Source organism: Lissotriton vulgaris, chromosome 1_1 (genome assembly GCF_964263255.1).
Source record: "Lissotriton vulgaris chromosome 1_1, aLisVul1.2, whole genome shotgun sequence".
NCBI lineage: Eukaryota > Metazoa > Chordata > Amphibia > Caudata > Salamandridae > Lissotriton > Lissotriton vulgaris.
Window position 1 is genome coordinate 1,105,535,171 of NC_141685.1, and position 20,802 is coordinate 1,105,555,972.

General features: G+C 50.3%; 1 protein-coding gene across 3 annotated transcripts in view; it reads left to right on the forward strand.

The window, feature by feature from the left end:
- The first annotated feature begins 206 nt into the window (after nt 1-206).
- Nucleotides 207-20,802, forward strand: part of LOC147748685 (A.superbus venom factor 1-like) — a 1,068,833-nt gene continuing 1,048,237 nt past the window's right edge. For all 3 annotated transcript variants that reach the window (XM_086963563.1, XM_086963565.1, XM_086963569.1), the window contains exon 1: nt 207-333. In XM_086963563.1, the coding sequence (XP_086819689.1) occupies nt 263-333 (71 nt within the window). In that variant the 5' untranslated portion in view covers nt 207-262. The remainder of the gene's footprint in view (nt 334-20,802) is intronic.

Sequence of the window (20,802 nt, forward strand, 5' to 3'; positions counted from 1 at the left end):
CGAAAATCATGTCGGAACAGGCAGTCTGTGATTTGGGTTTAAGGTGAGGACGCCGAGGATGCCGCCTCTGCGATTTCAGGTCTGGTTAATACCAGGAGGGCACACAGTATTTGAAAATACCCGGCAGGATGGGCTTAGCCAGTTACTGATTAATGGCTGTCTGTTTGCAGGCTTCGGGCTGCAGAGGTCAAGGGAAGGGGGCCGGAGATATAAAAGCCGATGGAGGGCAGGGGCCCTCCGACACTGCCCTCCAGACGGCAGCATGGAGGGAAAAGCGCTTCTACAGCTCCTGCTTCAGCTCTGCCTGGCTGCCCTGGTGCACAGTCAGTCACAGTGAGTACAGCCCTCAGGGGTACCACCGAGCTAAAGTACCGTCCCTCGGGGGTGCGCAGTTCAGCAGGCTGTGAGGGGCTCCGGGCCAGACTACGCCACCCACATCCGAGTACTGAGGGTAACTGCAGGGGTGCGCAGTTCAGCGGACTGTGAGTAGCAGACGGGCCTGACTAACTCACCCATGTCTGAGTACTGATAGAGGTTGTCGGGGGACTCCCATCAGAGTACCTGCAGGAGTAAACAATCTAGCGGACTGCACTACTGCGGCACCCGTGTCAGAGTATTAAGGGCAGCTGACGTGGGACCCGCCCGGAGTACTGAGAGAGACTGACGGGGGTCCGAGCTGAGCTAAGAGTACTGAGAGTACTCCCAGGCCATACTAGCAAATGTACCTGCATGATCCGCGCCAGCTCTCTTGGAGCACTGACCGCAGGGGCAGCCCAGAGAGTGCACATAGTCTCCGTCGTCCCCTCCCTCAGGCCCCCTCGCCTGCCTCCGACAGAGAGTTTCGTCTGCAGAACTTGCGTGACGAAAAATAACGCACCCCCCTGCAGAATGTGAAGAGGGGACCCCTTAGTCTTCCAATCTCACAGATATTCATTGACTGGGACTGAATTATCTCCCCCGCCCCCAATCAATAGTTGAAATGGTGGGCCCCTTCCAGTATCTTCACTTCATTCTTGTCTATCTTTCTCTCTTTTAATATATCTCTTTTGGCGTTTATGTTGGCCTCCCTCTTTTTCTCCCTCACCCCCTTTTTGTCGCAATATTTTTTCCCTCTCCACGTCACCAACTCTCTCTTTCCATCGAACTGTTTGCCTCAGTTATTCTTTTACAGGTGTCCTCTCTCCCCGCTGTGAAAATAAAGGTGTTTGTGTGTGCTTCATGCTCGTCTAGCTCTACCTTGAATGACCGCTGAGTGCCGCTGTTGCAATATTATTAGCATCCTCCTAGAGTAGAGCTGTCCACCTTTAATTACAGAGTCTGACTGGTCAATGTGAGTGCCTGGACTCATTTGCTCTCACTGACGGCCATACTTGGAAAGGACAACGGCGGTCACTGCTCTCATTGGTGTGCCAGCTCCCGCCAGGACCCGTGTCAAATACCAAACTCTTACGGGCCACTACGACCGGGATTTATTAAAAATCGCTCTGCACAGCTCTTTGTGACAATACGCAGCGGAGCTTTGTGCCAATGTGGATGTGGGATATCAGTGATTGATGCTCGTACAAAATATATTTTTGCAATAAAAAACAAAAAAACTGAAGTGAGCGCAAAGTCAAAAGGCTTTGAGTAGTGATTGACCCCCTGTTGATCTATGCAAAAGTTAGTGTGGGGACAGTGTAAACACCCCTGAAGTTCCACACAGAGCCAGATGTACTAATTATACCAGCATGGCCTGGCTTGTGGAGAATGGTGATTCTCCAAGCCTAGTGTAATGAGAATCAAGATTTCATTAAAGACACGGAGGCTGCACATCTACTGTCTTTATCCAATCATCAGGCCTTCCGTAGGGGCCTAAAAACTTGGCTCTTTCCCAATTAATTCCTCACCATCCCACCTCCACACTCGGTTGTCGTTTGTTGCCAAGCGCCTTGAGACTTTGGTGATCTGTGCGCTATACAAGAGACTATGACTATGACTATGACTCCTACAACACCTTTAACGCCTTGGCTGCAGCGGTAATTCCGCCGCGGCGCTGGGGAGGAGGGGGGCCGCGCAGCGCCGGCATGCTCGTGATGGAACCACTCCGTCACGAGCAGCGGTGGAGCTGTGCTTGTGACGGAATGGTTCCGTCACGGCCCCGCCCGCTCAATAGAACGCGCAGCGCAGGTGCGAAATCAGTACAGCGCAGACGCGGCGGCCGGGCCGTGACGGAACTATTCCGTCACCAGCACAGCACCACCATGGCTCGTGACGGAATGGTTCCGTCACAAGCATGCAAGGGGTTAAAGAACTCGGAACACATTAAACACTAGTACTAAAACACTAAAGTCCATAAATAATCCTTCCGCTGAACATTCCTCCTCTTTTAACACAGCAACTGAATCCTAGTCTTAATATTTTCCTCTTAAGTCAAACTTCATCCAACATTCCTTCTTTTTCATTCTTCTGGAATCTCACTATTGTTTCCATGATTCAAATTCAAATTCAAATTCAAATTGTCTTTATTCGGTACTTAAAAAGATACCATTAAAGAACATGAAATACATACATACAGTGTTAAAAAGCATTTTAAATAACATTGTTAAAAATTGCAGTTAAAAATAGATCTAAAAACAATGGGAAAAGGGACAATGGATCAATAGGGGTCTCATGCTGACATTGATTCAGTCTATGTAGTAATGGTATGGGCAGATGTTTCCCTAGTGTTCCTCAGTCTTATAGCAACCTTGATAAAGCTTATAACACATAACAGAGTATATGGATCTGGGGCTTTTTGCAAAAAAAGGAGGGCAGCTTTGGCATGTCTCAGTCTTTTGTTTTTCAAAATCCTTACTAAGAACTTCCTTCTAGGCTCTGAATAAAAAGGGCATAATAAAACAAAGTGAAGGGTATCCTGCGGAGACCTAGTGTCGCAGCCGCAGGTACCCTTCAACTCTACCGAACGTGTGAATCCTGCAGGAACTGCCAATAAATGGTGAAGAAGATCCAGTCGGAACCTAGTCATGTAGAATCTTTCCTGCGCATTGTACATTACCGCCAGGTATGGTTCCATTCTAAGTTTTGTAGTTATTAATGAGCCATGGGCCACGACGATGTTTTCCTGTTTTCAGCGTGAGCCCTTCTGGCTGTTGCCCATGCACAAAAAAGATTTTTGGCCAAGGTTTTGTTTTGAGCGGTCATCAGCTCCGGCTCAAAGAACAGATTCTTGCAGCCAATACATTCCATGGTGTCCTTTACATATTTGAGCCATAGAATCTGTCCCCCTCTATCCCGGCTCAGGCAATCCTTGATGATCTGTCTGCTGAGGCTAGCCTCTGGGTTGGTCCAAATCTTAATCCATGCCAGGATGGGTCGAACCATAATTCTGTCCTCAATATATGGCTCGCCCAATTCCATGTGTGTTATGTATGAGGGGGTGCTTTGAGGAACCTTTAATAGTTTTAAAAAAAATTGTTTTCCTCAGCTTGTATCTGGTGTACTTGTTTAGTTTTGCAACCCCAGACTTCTGCCCCATATGACACCTTGGCACAGGAGACCGCTCTGTAAAGGTTCAGAATCTGTTCCGGTGACCATCTGCCTAACCTCCTTCCATAAGCCATTATAGCACCTGTTGAGGCCACCAATTTAGTAGCATGTTTTTCAGCCAGGTTTTTAAAATCCAGTTTCTCATCGAAGAGTACGCCTAGGTAAGAGAAGGACTTAACTCTTCCTTGCCTATGTGAGCCTATACTGTGCAAGAAGGTCTTTTTTGGGTTTGTGCCTGTGGACATAACAAAGGACTTGTCCAGGTTTGCTGAAAGATCCAATGAGTTCATAAAATTGACAAAACCGTCGATTAATTTTTGTAAACCCAATGGAGTGCGGGCTAGCAACACTGCGTCGTCCGCATACAAGAAGACGGGTACCGGACGCTGGCCAATCATGGGGGAGTCCACTCCCAACTTTATGAGTTCCTGATCCAAATTGTTAATATACAAAGAAATTAAAAATGGGGCTAAAATGCAGCCCTGCCGCACGCCACTTGTGCAAGGAAATGGCTCCGTCTTCATTCCTTCTTTATTATAGCGAACTGCAGCTGTGGTCTCCCACTGTAATGCCTTCAAGGTGTCCACTAGCCCTTTATCCACCCTCAGGGAAGTCATCAGGGCCCATAGCTTCTGTCTGTTAACACGGTCAAAGGCCGCTGAGAGATCCATAAACCCCATATGGATACTCCCCTTAGCGGCAACATTGTATTTAGCGGTGAGGAGATACAAGTTTAAACATTGATCTGTTGTGGATCTCCCTTCTCTGAACCCGTATTGAACATCTGTTAAAATGTGATTATCCTCTGCCCAAATTTGTAAACGATTTAAAATCACTCGCCCCAGGACTTTAGCCGTGACGTCTATTAGCGAGATAGGACAGTAGCATTGGAGATCATCCCGGCTGCCCTTTTTGTGAATTGGGACGATGATTGCCGAGGACCAGGAGCGAGGCAGTCCTGCCACTACTGCCTCGTTCAAGACCCTGGTGAGAATGGGTGCCCATAAGTCAATGTTGCTTAGATAAAGGTCAGGAGGGATACCGTCAGGGCCTGGCGCTTTATTTTTTGAGAGCCCTTGGATGGCTGATTTTACTTCTCCCAGCGAAATTCCTAAGCTTACGACTGCTGATGTTTTTGCGCCTTCTTCTTGCAGTGCCATCCCAGTGTGATTATAGAGACCACAATAGTGATTATACCATTGGTCAGGGAGAATGGCATTCACTGTGTCTGGCCCCCTTGGGTCTTTGAAACATGGGTCATTTATAACTCTCCAAAAAGCCGTCATGTCGCCCCTCTCTGCTGCTTCCCTTAAATCCTCCCATGCTTGATTTTGTAGGGTTCTTTTGCGCATTTTCAGGGCTTTTTAGGTCGAGCGACCTATCTCAATGCGCATGGGCATTGAGAGGGAGCTCGATATATAGTGTCTTAAACAGACTTTACCTAACTGGGCGATTTGGTGCTGTGCCCGTGGCTTTTAGGTCAATGCGCAAGCGCATTGACCTAAAATGCGCGTGCACATCACCAAATCGCCGTCTGTTCCCTCAGCCGCACTCCTCCCACACCTTTGAAGTGAAGCTTAGCTTCACTTCAAAGGCCCCTGCTGCTTTCACACTCTCTCCCCGCTCCGCCCCCTCCCCTGCCCGCCGTGTCGCATTTCTCCTCCCCCCTCCCCACAGCAATGCCCTCAAGTGTCCGGGAGCCCCGCGTCTGTCAGTCTTCTTTTAAAGCAAAGGGGCTATTGTTGGGAGACCGACGTCTGCAGACTGTGAGTTTTGCACTATCGTTTGTGTAAAAGACCTCTTCCTACCTAAAAATCGACACAATAATGCATGTCATACTAAACTATAGCACAAAATGCCAGTTTTGCATATCACATCATTACATATAATTTTGTTCCATTTTTCATAAATGTATGCAAACTAAAAGAAAAGAAAATTACACACATTTCACACACCTTTATAAATACTACCTGCTTAGTGACCTCTACCTTTTCCTCAAACTTTCTCCTGCTTGCTTTGTCTTTGTTCCATACATCACCGACGAGGCAGTAAGTGGGCTAATCAGCAAGCTCATGCTACCCTTCACCTGGTTTTGCCAACACTAACCTACTATAGCAAGTGTTTCGATGTCTTCTTTCTCCCTTCCCCATCATCCTCTTCCTTATCTTGCAAAGTTTGAAGTGCTCAACACCTTCCCAGTGAATCGGGTACAGGCAGAACTCTCAGCAAATAAATTCCTTCAGCTGCAGCTTGACACAAATGCATAAAACACTCACTGGATCTTAGCATTTGTGAAGGCCGTAAAGTGTGTGTTACTTTGTGCTGGGGGGAAATTGGTAGTTGCTCTGCCATATGACGTAAAATAATAAAATGACCATGCCTAAGGCTATAGGCCTTGTTTGTTTATGTTAAAGCCAATAGGAGCGGCTTATTTTAGTGAAATGTCCATGTCATTTTGATAAAGGCAATAGGATTCTGGGTATTGTCGCACCACACGTACCACAGGCTGGAATCCTGTCCCTTGATTTGTGATATCCTTAACAAAGCCAGTAGGCACACCTTCTTGATAGTGAATAACTGTTCAGATTTTTGCTATAGGGATATAAAGGGGTTTTAATATTTTGAAGGGTATGGCTTGCTGGTGCAAACATTGTGCTTGAAGCCTCAGAGATAATCAGTACAGGCTCTCTTTAGAAGGTTTATTGCCCACTGTGACCTTTCCTCATAATATATGATTCTGTGACACCCATTTATGAAGTGTTCCAAATTGTAATTCCACCTGCAGTCCTGAACGTATATACAATTCTTCACATTGTATTTAGTTATGTGTGTAAAGTACGTTTCCATATTAAAGAAAGCTGTCTGTCATAGTCTTCTTTTAAAGCAAAGGGGCTATTGTTGGGAGACGTCTGCAGACTGTGTCCAGGAAACGGCCTTTTCCCAAAATACACCCGAATAGCGGGCTTCATTTGGACAAACGGGACGGATATTTGCGAAGAGTGTACACATATTTATTTTACACTCCAGGGGAACACTTGTTCTAGTGTGTACCGTGTGCACAGCAAGCCGTTACCTGCGCACACACGCCCACGGACACGCACACAATGGTGCAAACGCGCGCGCACAGACACATACAGAGAAACACACTCGCACGCATATAGACACACACACTACACACAATAGCACGCACATTCACATTAACGCAGGCACGTGCGAGCACACATACACACGAACATACATGTCGTTTTGCAAAGAGACTCCCACAGATGATGATAAACACCCGCAGGCACGCATTCACACGGAAACAGTCGCAAACACACAAACACTTCTACAACAGATGTCCCTTCAACCATTTTCTAACAAAGACTGACAGAGACACACAGACCTTCCCAGAATAAATGCACGTGAAAACGGATAGACACGCACCAGGACACACCACACAGACGCACACTGTAGGAGTGTAACAATGTCCTACCACTCACGCCTCCAGGGTCACCAGGTCACGTGCATGTTACCCACCTGTGTGCCACTGCTGTTATGTCAATAATGCCCAGCTCTGCTGATACAAGGCTTCTAGACAATATACACAACCACCCCATCCACCACCGCATCCACCATCACCACATCCACCGCATCCACCACCACCACATCCACCACCCCATCCACCATCACCACCACATCCACCACCACCACATCCACCATCACCTCCACATCCACCATGACATCCACCACCACCACATCCACCACCGCATCCACCACCACCGCATCCACCACCACCACCACATCCGCTACCACCACCACCCCATCCACCACTACCACCACCACCGCATCCACCACCACATCCACCGCATCCACCACCACATCCACCGCATACACCACCACATCCACCATCACCACCACATCCACCATCACATCCACCATCACATCCACCACCACATCCACCATCACCTCCACATCCACCATGACATCCACCGCCACATCCACCACCACATCCACCACCACATCCACCACCACCACATCCACCACCATCACATCCACCACCACCACCACATCCACCACCACTTCCACCACCATTACATCCACCACCACCACCAAATCCACCACCACTTCCACCACCACCGCATCCACCACCACCGCATCCACCACCACCACATCCACCACCACCACCACTACATCCACCACCACATCCACCACAACCACCACCCCATCCACCACCACCACCCCATCCACCACCACCACTGCATCCACCACCACCACCGCATCCACCATCACCACATCCACCGCATCCACCACCACCGCATCGACCACCACATCCACCATCACCACCACATCCACCACCACCACATCCACCATCACCTCCACATCCCCCATGACATCCACCACCACATCCACCACCACCACATCCAACACCACCGCATCCACCACCACCACCGCATCCACCACCACCACACCCACCACCACTACATCCACACCACATCCACCACAACCACCACCCCATCCACCACCACCACCACATCCACCACCACATCCACCATCACCTCCACATCCCCCATGACATCCACCGCCACATCCACCACCATCACATCCACCACCGCCACATCCACCACCACCACCACATCCACCACCACTTCCACCACCAACGCATCCACCACAACCACAGCATCCACCCCCACCACCACTACCCCCACCACCACTACCCCCACCCCCACATCCACCACAACCACCACCCCATCCACCACTACATCCACAACCACATCCACCACCCCATCCACCACCGCATCCACCACCATCACCGCATCCACCACCACATCCACCGCATCCACCACCACCGCATCCACCACCACATCCACCATCACCACCACATCCACCATCACATCCACCACCACCACCACATCCACCATCACCTCCACAACCACCACCACCACCACATCCACCATCACCTCCACATCCACCATGACATCCACCACCACCACATCCACCACATCTGCATCCACCACCACCGCCACCACACCCACCACCACTACATCCACCACAACCACCACCCCATCCACCACCACCACCACCACCGCATCCACCATCACCACATCCACCGCATCCACCACCACATCCACCATCACCACCACATCCACCACAGCCACCGCATCCACCACATCCACCGCATCCACCACCACATCCACCGCATCCACCACCACATCCACCATCGCCACCACATCCACCATCACCACCACATCCACCATCACCACCACATCCACCATCACATCCACCACCACCACCACATCCACCATCACCTCCACATCCACCATGACATCCACCGCCACATCCACCACCATCACATCCACCACCGCCACATCCACCACCACTTCCACCACCACTGCATCCACCACCACCACTTCCACCACCACCGCATCCACCACCACCACATCCACCACCACCACCACTACATCCACCACCCTATCCACCACCACCACTACCACCACCGCATCCACCACCACCACCGCATCCACCATCACCACATCCACCACCACCGCATCCACCACCACATCCACCATCACCACCACATCCACCACCATAACCACCACCACATCCACCATCACCTCCACATCCACCATCACCACCACATCCACCACCACCACCACCACCACATCCACCACCACATCCACCATCGCCACCACATCCACCATCACCACCACATCCACCATCACCACCACATCCACCATCACCACCACATCCACCATCACCACCACATCCACCATCACCACCACATCCACCATCACATCCACCACCACCACCACATCCACCATCACCTCCACATCCACCATGACATCCACCGCCACATCCACCACCATCATATCCACCACCGCCACATCCACCACCACTTCCACCACCACCGCATCCACCACCACCACTTCCACCACCACCGCATCCACCACCACCACATCCACCACCACCACCACTACATCCACCACCCCATCCACCACCACCCCATCCACCACCACTACCACCACCGCATCCACCACCACCACCGCATCCACCATCACCACATCCACCACCACCGCATCCACCACCACATCCACCATCACCACCATATCCACCACCACCACATCCACCATCACCTCCACATCCACCATGACATCCACCGCCACATCCACCCCCACCACATCCAACACCACTGCATCCATCACCACCACCGAATCCACCACCACCACCACATCAACCACCACCACCACTCCCACCACCACTACATCCACCACCAAATCCACCACAACCACCACCCCATCCACCACCACCACATCCACCATCACCTTCACATCCACCATGACATCCACTGCCACATCCACCACCACCACCACATCCACCACCCCTTCCACCACCACCGCATCCACCACCACCACCGCATCCACCACCACCACCACCACTACATCCACCACCACATCCACCACAACCACCACCCCATCCACCACCACCACCACATCCACCACATCCACCACCACCGCATCCACCACCACATCCACCTTCACCACCACATCCACCATCACATCCACCACCACCACATCCACCATCACCTCCACCACCACCACCACATCCACCATCACCTCCACATCCACCATGACATCCACCACCACCAGATCCACCACATCCACCACCACCGCATCCACCACCACCTCATCCACCACCACCACCACCACCACACCCACCACCACTACATCCACCACCACATCCAATACCACCACCACCCCATCCACCACTACCACCACCACCGCATCCACCACCACCTCCGCATCCACCACATCCACCGCATTCACCACCACCACATCCATCGCATCCACCACCACATCCACCACCACATTCACCATCACCACCACATCCACCATCACATCTACCATCACCACCACGTCCACCATCACATCCACCATCACATCCACCACCACATCCACCTCCACATCCACCATCACCTCCACATCCACCATGACATCCACCGCCACATCCACCACCACATCCACCACCACCACATCCACCACCGCCACATCCACCACCACCACCACATCCACCACCACCACATCCACCACCACTTCCATCACCACCGCATCCACCACCACCACATCCAGCACCACTTCCACCACCACCGCATCCACCACCACCACATCCACCACATCCACCGCATCCACCACCACATCCACCACCGCATCCACATGCACCACTTCCACCGCATCCACCACTTCCACCGCATCCACCACCACCACATCCACCACTTCCACCGCATCCACCACCACCACATCCACCACCACGTCCACCACCACATCCACCACCTCATCCACCACCGCATCCACCACCACCACATCCACCATACCCACCACCATCACTTCCACCACCACATCCACCACCACTTTCACCACGTCCACAACCACCACCACCACATCCACCACCACTTTCACCACGTCCACAACCACCACCACATCACCACATCCACCACCACCACATCCACCACATCACCACCACATCCACCACCTCCACCACCACCACATCTACCCCCACATCCACCATCACCACCACCACCACATCCACCACCACATCCACCACCACCATATCCCCCAGATCCACCACCACCACATCTATGTGTGTGTTTAGGTGCAAATGCAATGTTCTTGGATTTTCGTCACAATAAAATACACTGAACATAATCTTCACAAAGGTTATTTACAAACATTTAAGCTATTGCCATTATAAATTACAATAACTTTTATTTAAGTATTAATTATTTACAAAATTAAAAGCCATTGTTATTTGTAATATCAATACATCTAAGTCACGTAAATACAACACACATTGCATTACAAATGCTATAGGTGTCACATTTGCAAAAGTTAAAACTATTGACATTGTAACTGACAAAGCTATTAATTTTGCTACTTTCAAAACCAACACATAAATAAAAAAAGTGTCATTTACAATACCAATAGCTCAAACTTTCCTAATGCGAGACCTATTGCATTTCCAATGCTTGTTTATAATTGGCTCTGCTCCCTGCTACTTTGTCTTTGTCCTTTGGATGATCAGTGAGGCATTTTTTAAGATGTTTCAGTGCCTTGGTGCAGTCATGATCAAACCAACGTGGGGTCTGGGGCCGCGTGAATCCTGTTCGAGGAGAGGTTTTCAATAAGGTATCAACAAGTTGGGCGATTTCTTCGAAGGCCCTTACCACAGTTTGTCCACCCATATTCTCATCCAGGCATACTTGTATTTGTTTTTGGCCATTCGTTACAAGGTTGGAGTAGAATGTTTCTCCGTTTATCTTGGCCCATTTAAGTCTTCTCCCTTGTGCTGTCGCCTGTTCTATAGCATCGGGTGCACCCTCTACTGTTCGGAGGTTCATACCTTTAAAATCTAATACCAGCGGGTTATGGTCACTAAAGGGGCTATTTACAATTTCAAAGTTTATAATCCATTTTCTCAGTGTTGGGGACATCATGACAAAGTCTATGTATGAGTGGCAACCCCTTCCTTTATACGTTGGATTAGGTTCCCTCATGTTGCCTATCTTTATTAAGTCCATTACGAATGAAAGGTTGTGCCTCTTTATAAGTTTCTCCATCTCCTTGCCTTCAGTGGTATGGACAAAATGTGGTCCTTTTTTTCCGGGCACCGTGACCAATCCTTGTTTATTGGTCTCAATTTTTCGCAAAAATGGCAGGTAAAGTCTCCAACTAGGATGCTATATGGTGACCCCTTGGCTTGATTGATTGAAGACATGGTTTTAAAATGGTCATCCAATTCTTTCATGGTATTATTTCTGCCATGTGGGCCCACCGCATTGTACCAGATTATCAATGTAATTTTAAAGCCCTTGTGGCAAAAGCCAATCGCTTGCATGTTTGTAGAGTCCCAGCTCAAGTTTGACCAACACCCCTGGATGCGAAGATCTACATATGTAATAAGTCCGCCAATGGCTCTTCCGGATGGCGCCCTTACTGCGGGGACCACAAAACTTTTGAACCCATCTAGTGTATATTGATCGGGTTTGACAGCCCAGGTCTCCTGGAGGCAGATGATGTGGAAGCTGGTTATAAAATCTCTCCACTCCTTCACATTGTATTTAGCTGCCACCCCTGCAATGTTCCGGGATATAACTCTTATGCCAGGTTTAGTCTCATCCTTGTTTGAGCCAGCCACCATAGGGCTACTGACTAGTACCTCCCCCGTTGCCACTGGGATATCCAATTTAACTGACGAGGGTCCTCCCCTTGGCTCGTCTACCTGCCCATCCCTTAGTTTGTCATTTGGATCAATTGCTATGGGTTCCTGAGTGGGTACCATCAAGGCACTACCTGACTCTGCTGGGGCGGTAAGTGACAAACACCCTGTTTGTCGGGTTTTTTTCACAGAGCTGCCCTCAATTGGCTGAAGTTGGCACTTTCTGTTCCATTCAAGTCAATCAACATTGTCCAGAGCACAGAACCTGTTCCAGTGCGCATGCATTGCAGCTACAGGGTCATAAAGAGGAAATGCCTGCCAGGGGGTCTGCCAGTTGTCAGCTCTCTGTAACGGCACAGGGTGTGGAGCCCTATTCACTCGACCCATATTTGATTGTATTGATCTGTGTGAGGGTGGTAAGGGGTGAAAATAGGATAAAGGTAAGGGGTGTATGTTAGTTTGTGGTCCCAACGATGGAGAATTACACATATGGGTAACTACGGAGGTGTCCCTAAAATGTATTGCGATAACATCCCCCGCAATAGTTTTCGCACCTTTTCCTATCCATTGGCCCCTTCTGACAGACAGTATTTCCCCAGACATGTGCAATGGTAATGGATTGTTGGATATTAGCCATTGTACACATTTGTTCCGCAACTCCACTTCTTTTTCTCTTTTGCCTTCCTTAAGAGGCGGTACACCTGTTAGCACAACCACATACGGTAGTGCTTCCGGTGGTAGGTTAATAGAGTGGAACCTCACTGAAGTTTTAACCCTTGCTGCAACTGTTCGGGTGGTAGTCTTTGTGAGAAGTTGGCCTGATATATAATGTTCACTATTCTAGTGAGCACTTTGTATCAGTCCAAACAACCCTTATGGTGATTGATTGTAAGTCAACCTTATAGACCAGCTATCCTAGTAGCGTGGATACGAGCAGTCTCCGGGCTAATCTCTAGAGGGCGTGTTAAGCCAGCTGTTATACCATCACATATACCCCTTGAACACCAAGTGAAAGGACACCACACAAGTGTTATGAAAATAAACAGTGTATTTATTTAGATCACAACAGCCCTGTACTCTTTATGAGGACAGGGTACTAAGCACACAACAAAACTCTTACGAAAATACTTTAAGTTGCACAATTTACACAAATGCCCGAGGGGCACGAAAAACCATATACTCTAAAAGTGGAATGCGAAATTACTAGCAGGTAAGTACTGGACTAATAGGCTTTGGAATCGCTAGGACTTGACTACTGAACCTTCAGATTACTGATAGGAGGCCTAGGGGACTTGGGTGCAGAGTGTGCACTCTCACGCGGGATGCGGGACAAAGTCTATGGGAGCTAGTAAAGACAAAGTTAGTGTTCTCGGGCGAACCCGATAAGGTAGGTCGAAAACGACAGTGGATCCTGACCCTTGGATAGTGAGGCTATGCTGGGGCACCGAAATGCCGAAGTTACCTAGCCCAGGGGCTGCAGCTGCATAGGTCTCAAAAGACGTCGGGAATCCTCGTAGACGGACCAGGAGCCTGAAGAAAAGAAGTTGCTGGCAGGCGACCAGTGAAGATTGTTCGAGTGATCCAAGCCTGGATCGAAGATGGATGACACCTGAAAGCAGAGGGCACCAAGTTCGTGACTACTAGCCAGTAGTCAGGTGGCACCAGGAGGGCACCGGATAGTAGTCACCTCGACTAGGTGAGTGGGCGACGCTGGGCTCTGCAGTCTCACGGACCAGGAGGCGTTGTCGGCGACCAGGATGGAGGTGCGAGCTGTCCCACGATGGATGATGCTGTCGACGTCGCTGGACCCAGGATTGGGGCAACAAGTCTTGGCAAATTCAAGCCCACGCGGTGGACCTAAAATGGCGTCTGGAGTGGACCAGGAGGGTCCGGGGTGCTCCTCTTTTGGAAGGGAGCAAGGGCCAGTCTGGAGCAACCAGACCAGCAGCAGTGATGTCGTCGGGCGTCGTTAAGAAGGCCACAAGCCAGCGGGCTAGTAGCCAAACAACGCGGTGAGCAGCAAAAAGCAGAAGGGCCCCACGCAGATCGTGGAGATGCTGGGGGGCTGGACTTCGGTGCTGGAGCTGCTCAGGGTCGGGGCTTCTCGGACCCCAAAGCACTCACCAGAGGATCCCTCGGCGGTCGTGCTGGATCGAAGTCGTGCAGTTCTGATGATGGCCGGTCCCTCGAGGTCTCGTCGCACCTACGGTTCTCAGCTTTGCTGTAGAGGTAGGTAGAGGTCAGAGGTACCAGGGAAGCCGGGTCTCGTTGTGCTGGTCAGTCGGATTCCTGAGGAAGGACGTGCAGCAAACCGCAGAGTTCTTAGATGGTGCCTGCGGATGCAGGGTGACTACTCCTTAGCCACAAGGGAGAAATCTTGAGAAGAGTCTTGAGTTTCCTTTCGTAGAAAGTAGTTCTTGATTCAAAGATGATCTAATTTGGAAGGGTCCCCGCTCCTGCCTTTATCCTAAAGAAAGGGGTGGGTACGCGACTAGGTCCTGCCCTAGGGGTGGGACCAGGAAGGGGGGTGGTTACACCCCTCTCCCATGCCGGACTTTCCCCAGGCCAGGGGCTGGTGTGCCCCTGGAACTGGTTCTAGCCGGCCTATGCATAGTGAGCACCGGGGTGCCACTTGCAGTCACCTTCCTGTAAAGCCCTGCCTACCCAGGATACACAAAACCCTGTCTGGGATGGTGCTAGCACCGCCCCGGACAGGAAACCCTTTGTCCAAGCTCTCCTCGCTGGAAGGACTCGCAGCAGCAGGAGGTCAGACTCGTGTCTGTGGTGGCAGCATCCATTTTGTGGAGCTGAGGCTTGAGTTAACTTTAACCGGGGTTCACAGTTACTACCATGTCGTGTCCCTCTAGAAGGGTGGAATGCTAACCCCGTCGCCAGAATTGGCGAGGGGTTAGTATTCCAATTCGTATGACACCTTACTCGACATGTTTTGATAAAGCAATACCAGAGATAGCATTTAACCGCGAGGATTATAATGCACTTAAGAGTATATGGTATGCGTTATCATGGAACAGCTATTAGGACTTGGTTCCGCAAGCTGCAGACGGGCTCAGCTCATGCCAGAGCACCATCTCACACGATTCCATGCACTCTGCCTTCAGGATTGTTAAGGCCTGCCATAGGAGTGACTGATAGGAATCTGTGTGTCCATTTTAGGGTTAGATATAGGTATACTATATCTACAGCAAAGGGTGATTACACCACCTTGCCCCAGCTGTCGTGCAGCCAGTTGTGTCAGATTTAGGTGGCCAGCCAGGGGTGGCATAATACATGCTCCAGCCCCTGGTAGGCCTTGGGTACACCTATGCCCTGAGTTACAGGATCTGATAAGGTGGTCCAGTCCCAATTGGAAATGTACCTAAGGCACATGGAATCCATTTTTAGAGAGAGAGCAGTGGGCCTGGGGTCCTGAATAGCAGGGCCCCAGGTCAACTAAGTCAGAAAACCAGCAAAACACCAGGAAAAAAGTTGGGGGTAACCATAGTCAGGTATCTACCTTCCTACACAACCCCCCCCAAACGAAAGGAGATAAGGCTATCCTTGACCAGGTAAGCCTATATTGCCTGAGTGGCCATATGAGGTGGTACATGCACTGGCATGGTTACCCCCTGTATCATGGTCCACTAAGCAATCCCTCACCCTAAGGGTATCTGAGGGTCTCCACCATAGGGAATCACTACCTGTGGGGTGCTTTGGCAAAGTAAAAGGCTGGTGTGGGAATGGGGTAATGAAGTGAGACTCCACTACTGTTGGGCTCAACTTCCTCCAATCACTATCCACCATATGTGCCTTTCTTTCCAGTACTGAGTTGCTATGAGCTCTCAGGGTCAACCTCTGGCTACCTAAAGCTGGAGGCTGAGTCCCTCTGTTTGGCTTACTGGAGGGACAGGTCAGGTTTGGGGTTTTTAGGCCCCAGGTTTGGCTGTGCCCAGCAGTGTCCAGCTGTGGGAGTTCCCTAACTACTTTTAAGGGGGATCCCTCAGGAGTCTGTTTTATTTTCACTTGGCTAGGACTGCTAGTTTCAGTGATCCTAATCTGCTGATTGGGAAGTTCTTTTGGACAGGGGGCCCTTTGGGGTCCACCACTGGCCTCCCTGACCTCTGCAGCCCTGGGCTGACTGAGACAGGGTAGAGAGGGGCAGGTTACCTGCTCCAGACTGGGTCCCACCTGGGAAGGATCCACTGCCATCAGGGGCTCTGCCAGGCTAGCCCTGGCTACCTCTGGGGCAGCTCCTTCACCAGGGGTAGAGTCAGTTCCCTGAAGAGGCTGGCTCTCACCTAGTGTCTGGGAGGGGGAAGACTTTTCTTCCTCCTCAGTGCTCTCAGTTTGAGTGGAGTGATCCATTGTTTCAGGCTTCACAACACTATTATCTGTCTGAGTTTGAGCTGTGGCCATCACAACTCCACCAACCTTTTCAGGAAGGGACTCAGTTTGGGTTTGGGCTGTGACCATCACAGCCTTGCCAACCTGTTTAGGAAAGGCATCTAGGACTGGGGCTGTGGCTATCACTGCCCCACTATCCTTACCATGGAGGTTTACCATTTTCAAATGGGTTTCTTGCTCTACCTCAGCCCAGGCTGAGGTCTCTAAATCATTCCCCAGTAGGCAATCTACAGGCAAGTTTGGTGACACTGCCACTCTCTTGTGACCAGTGACACCTCCCCAGCTGAGATTTACCACTGCTATGGGATGATCTCTCTACACTCCATCAATGTTCACTACCTGGTATGTGGCACCAGGTATAAGTTGCCTTGAGGGGACTAGGCTCTCAGCCACTATGGTGATGCTAGCCCCTGTGTCTCTGTAGGCCTCAACTTTTGAACCATTGATGAGGGGCTCCTGTCTGTACCTGCCCAAAGTGTTGGGACAGGCTGTGAAGTTGGCAAACCCCATGCCAGTCTCACAGACAAGAGTATCTAAGTCAGGGGACCTGGTTAGGCCAGAGTCCCCAGGCACTCCCAAAGAAAATGCACCCAGATTCTTGGGGGCACTCCCACCACCTGGGGATTACTACTATTAGTAACAGGAGGCTGGGAAGCTTTATTTGGGGGTATGTTCTTCTTATTGTTGTTGGCCTTGGGACAACTGCTGTCACTTTTGTAATGGCCTACCTGTTTGCAGGTGTGACAATAAGGTTTCTTTTGGGTTTTGGGAGAAGTTTGGGATCCACCCTTTTCAGAGGAATTTTGGGGCCCTGTGGTTTGATCAGAAGATTTATTCCCACCCTTCTCTTGAGGCTTGGTTCATTCCTTCTTTTGGTCACCACCCTGGTTCTTAGGCTTGACCCTGGTTCTGACCCATTTGTCTGCCCTCTTACCCAATTCCTGTGGAGAGGTCAGATCAGAGTCTACCAGGTGTTGGTGTAATAACTGGTTCTGACAATTACTTAAGATTTGCTCTCTCATAATTAGATTGTACAATCCTTTAAAATCAGTAACCTTACTTCCCAGTAGCCAGCCTTCAAAAGCCTTAGTGGCACAATCAACAAAGTCAGTCCAATCCTGAGACTGAGTTTTCTGGGTATCTCTGAACATCAACCTGTACTGTTCAGTGGTTAAACCAAACCCATCAACTAGTGTATTTTTCAGGACTTGGTAATTGTTAGCATCCTCAGCTCTAGTAGTGAGGAGCTTATCTCTACCTTTGCCTTCAAAGGAGAGCCACAACATAGCTGCCCACTGACTCTGGGGGACACACTGTACAGTGCAGGCCCTCTCCAAAGCAGTAATCCATTTGTGGATATCATCCCCTTGTTTAAAGGGGGGCACTATCTTACTCAGGTGTCTAGTGTCTAAACTCCTGTCTTTTTCTCTTGGGAGAATGCTGCCACCAGTGGGGTTTGCCCCACTCAATTCCTGCTCTCTAGCAAAGGCAAGTCTCTCTTTGGCCAGGGCAAGTTCTTCCCTTTCAATCCTCAGATTGACTTCCCTCATCTTAGCTTCATGCTCCCTTCTCTTAGGGGATGACATCCCTCTATGAGAAGAGGTCTGAGAGCCATTGGTTTGAATGGATCTGTTAGAGCCTCTAGATAGAGACCTAACTCGTCCACTCCCAATGTTAAGTCTGCCTGAGAGTGGGCCTGGGGGTCCCCCAAATCCATTCTCATGCCTACTTAAGTTGGACCTAGAGAGTCTGCTGACTTCTACCTGGCCCCTGTCTGCCTCACCCCCTGATAAATCATCTTCATCCTCATCCTCAGCATCATCTGCTTCCTGGAGGGGATGGGTATGATTATCAAAGGGACCCTGTAAGGGGGGCATATTCCCATCTGGATGAGAGGGATCTGTGTTGGCAGCCCTCTTGGCATCATAAGTCTCTAAGAGACCAATCAGAAAGGGAATGGTAGGGTTAGAACCCTGTCTTAGCTTCCTGGAGGTACACACTTGTCTCATCTCCTGGAAGCTAAGGGCTGCATATCTGGAAGGGACCTGTGGAGGGTCCACAACCACAAGAGGGGTCTCTGAAGACTCTCCATGGTTAGACATGCTTTTATAGTGTGGTGTAAGTGATGCACCTACCTACACTATATGTTTGCCTACTGATCCCTTGCTAAGAGTTGTAGCCAAGGTGTGCTAAGCCTTGAGGAGCTACAACAGCTGGTTCAGTAGAACTCAGAGTATTCTAAGCTAAGTTATATGCACCTGAAGTACTTATGTGATCTTTCACAAGATATTCCTAGGATACGTGTGGTAAAACAACAGCAAGCTCAAATCCCAACCGCTGCTCACCAATGTGAGAAGTTGGCCTGATATATAATGTTCACTATTCTAGTGAGCACTTTGTATCAGTCCAAACAACCCTTATGGTGATTGGTTGTAAGTCAACCTTATAGACCAGCTATCCTAGTAGCGTGGATACGAGCAGTCTCCGGGCTAAACTCTAGAGGGCGTGTTAAGCCAGCTGTTATACCATCACATATACCCCTTGAACACCAAGTGAAAGGACACCACACAAGTGTTATGAAAATAAACAGTGTATTTATTTAGATCACAATAGCCCTGTACTCTTTATGAGGACAGGGTACTGAGCACACAACAAAACTCTTACGAAAATACTTTAAGTTGCACAATTTACACAAATGCCCGAGGGGCACGAAAAACCATATACTCTAAAAGTGGAATGCAAAATTACTAGCAGGTAAGTACTGGACTAATAGGCTTTGGAATCGCTAGGACTTGACTACTGAACCTTCAGATTACTAATAGGAGGCCTAGGGGACTTGGGTGCCGAGTGTGCACTCTCACGCGGGATGCGGGACAAAGTCTATGGGAGCTAGTAAAGACAAAGTTAGTGTTCTCGGGCGAACCCGATAAGGTAGGTCGAAAACGACAGTGGATCCTGACCCTTGGATAGTGAGGCTATGCTGGGGCACCGAAATGCCGAAGTTACCTAGCCCAGGGGCTGCAGCTGCATAGGTCTCAAAAGACGTTGGGAATCCTCGTAGACGGACCAGGAGCCTGAAGAAAAGAAGTTGCTGGCAGGCGACCAGTGAAGATTGTTCGAGTGATCCAAGCCTGGATCGAAGATGGATGACACCTGAAAGCAGAGGGGACCAAGTTCGTGACTACTAGCCAGTAGTCAGGTGGCACCCGGAGGGCACCGGATGGTAGTCACCTCGACTAGGTGAGTGGGCGACGCTGGGTTCTGCAGTCTCACGGACCAGGAGGCGTTGTCGGCGACCAGGATGGAGGTGCGAGCTGTCCCACGATGGATGATGCTGTCGACGTCGCTGGACCCAGGATTGGGGCAACAAGTCTTGGCAAATTCAAGCCCACGCGGTGGACTTAAAATGGCATCTGGAGTGGACCAGGAGGGTCCGGGGTGCTCCTCTTTTGGAAGGGAGCAAGGGCCAGTCTGGAGCAACCAGACCAGTAGCAGTGATGTCGTCGGCGTCGTTAAGAAGGCCACAAGCCAGCGGGCTAGTAGCCAAACAACGCGGTGAGCAGCAAAAAGCAGAAGGGCCCCACGCAGATCGTGGAGATGCTGGGGGGCTGGACTTCGGTGCTGGAGCTGCTCAGGGTCAGGGCTTCTCGGACCCCAAAGCACTCACCAGAGGTCGTGCTGGATCGG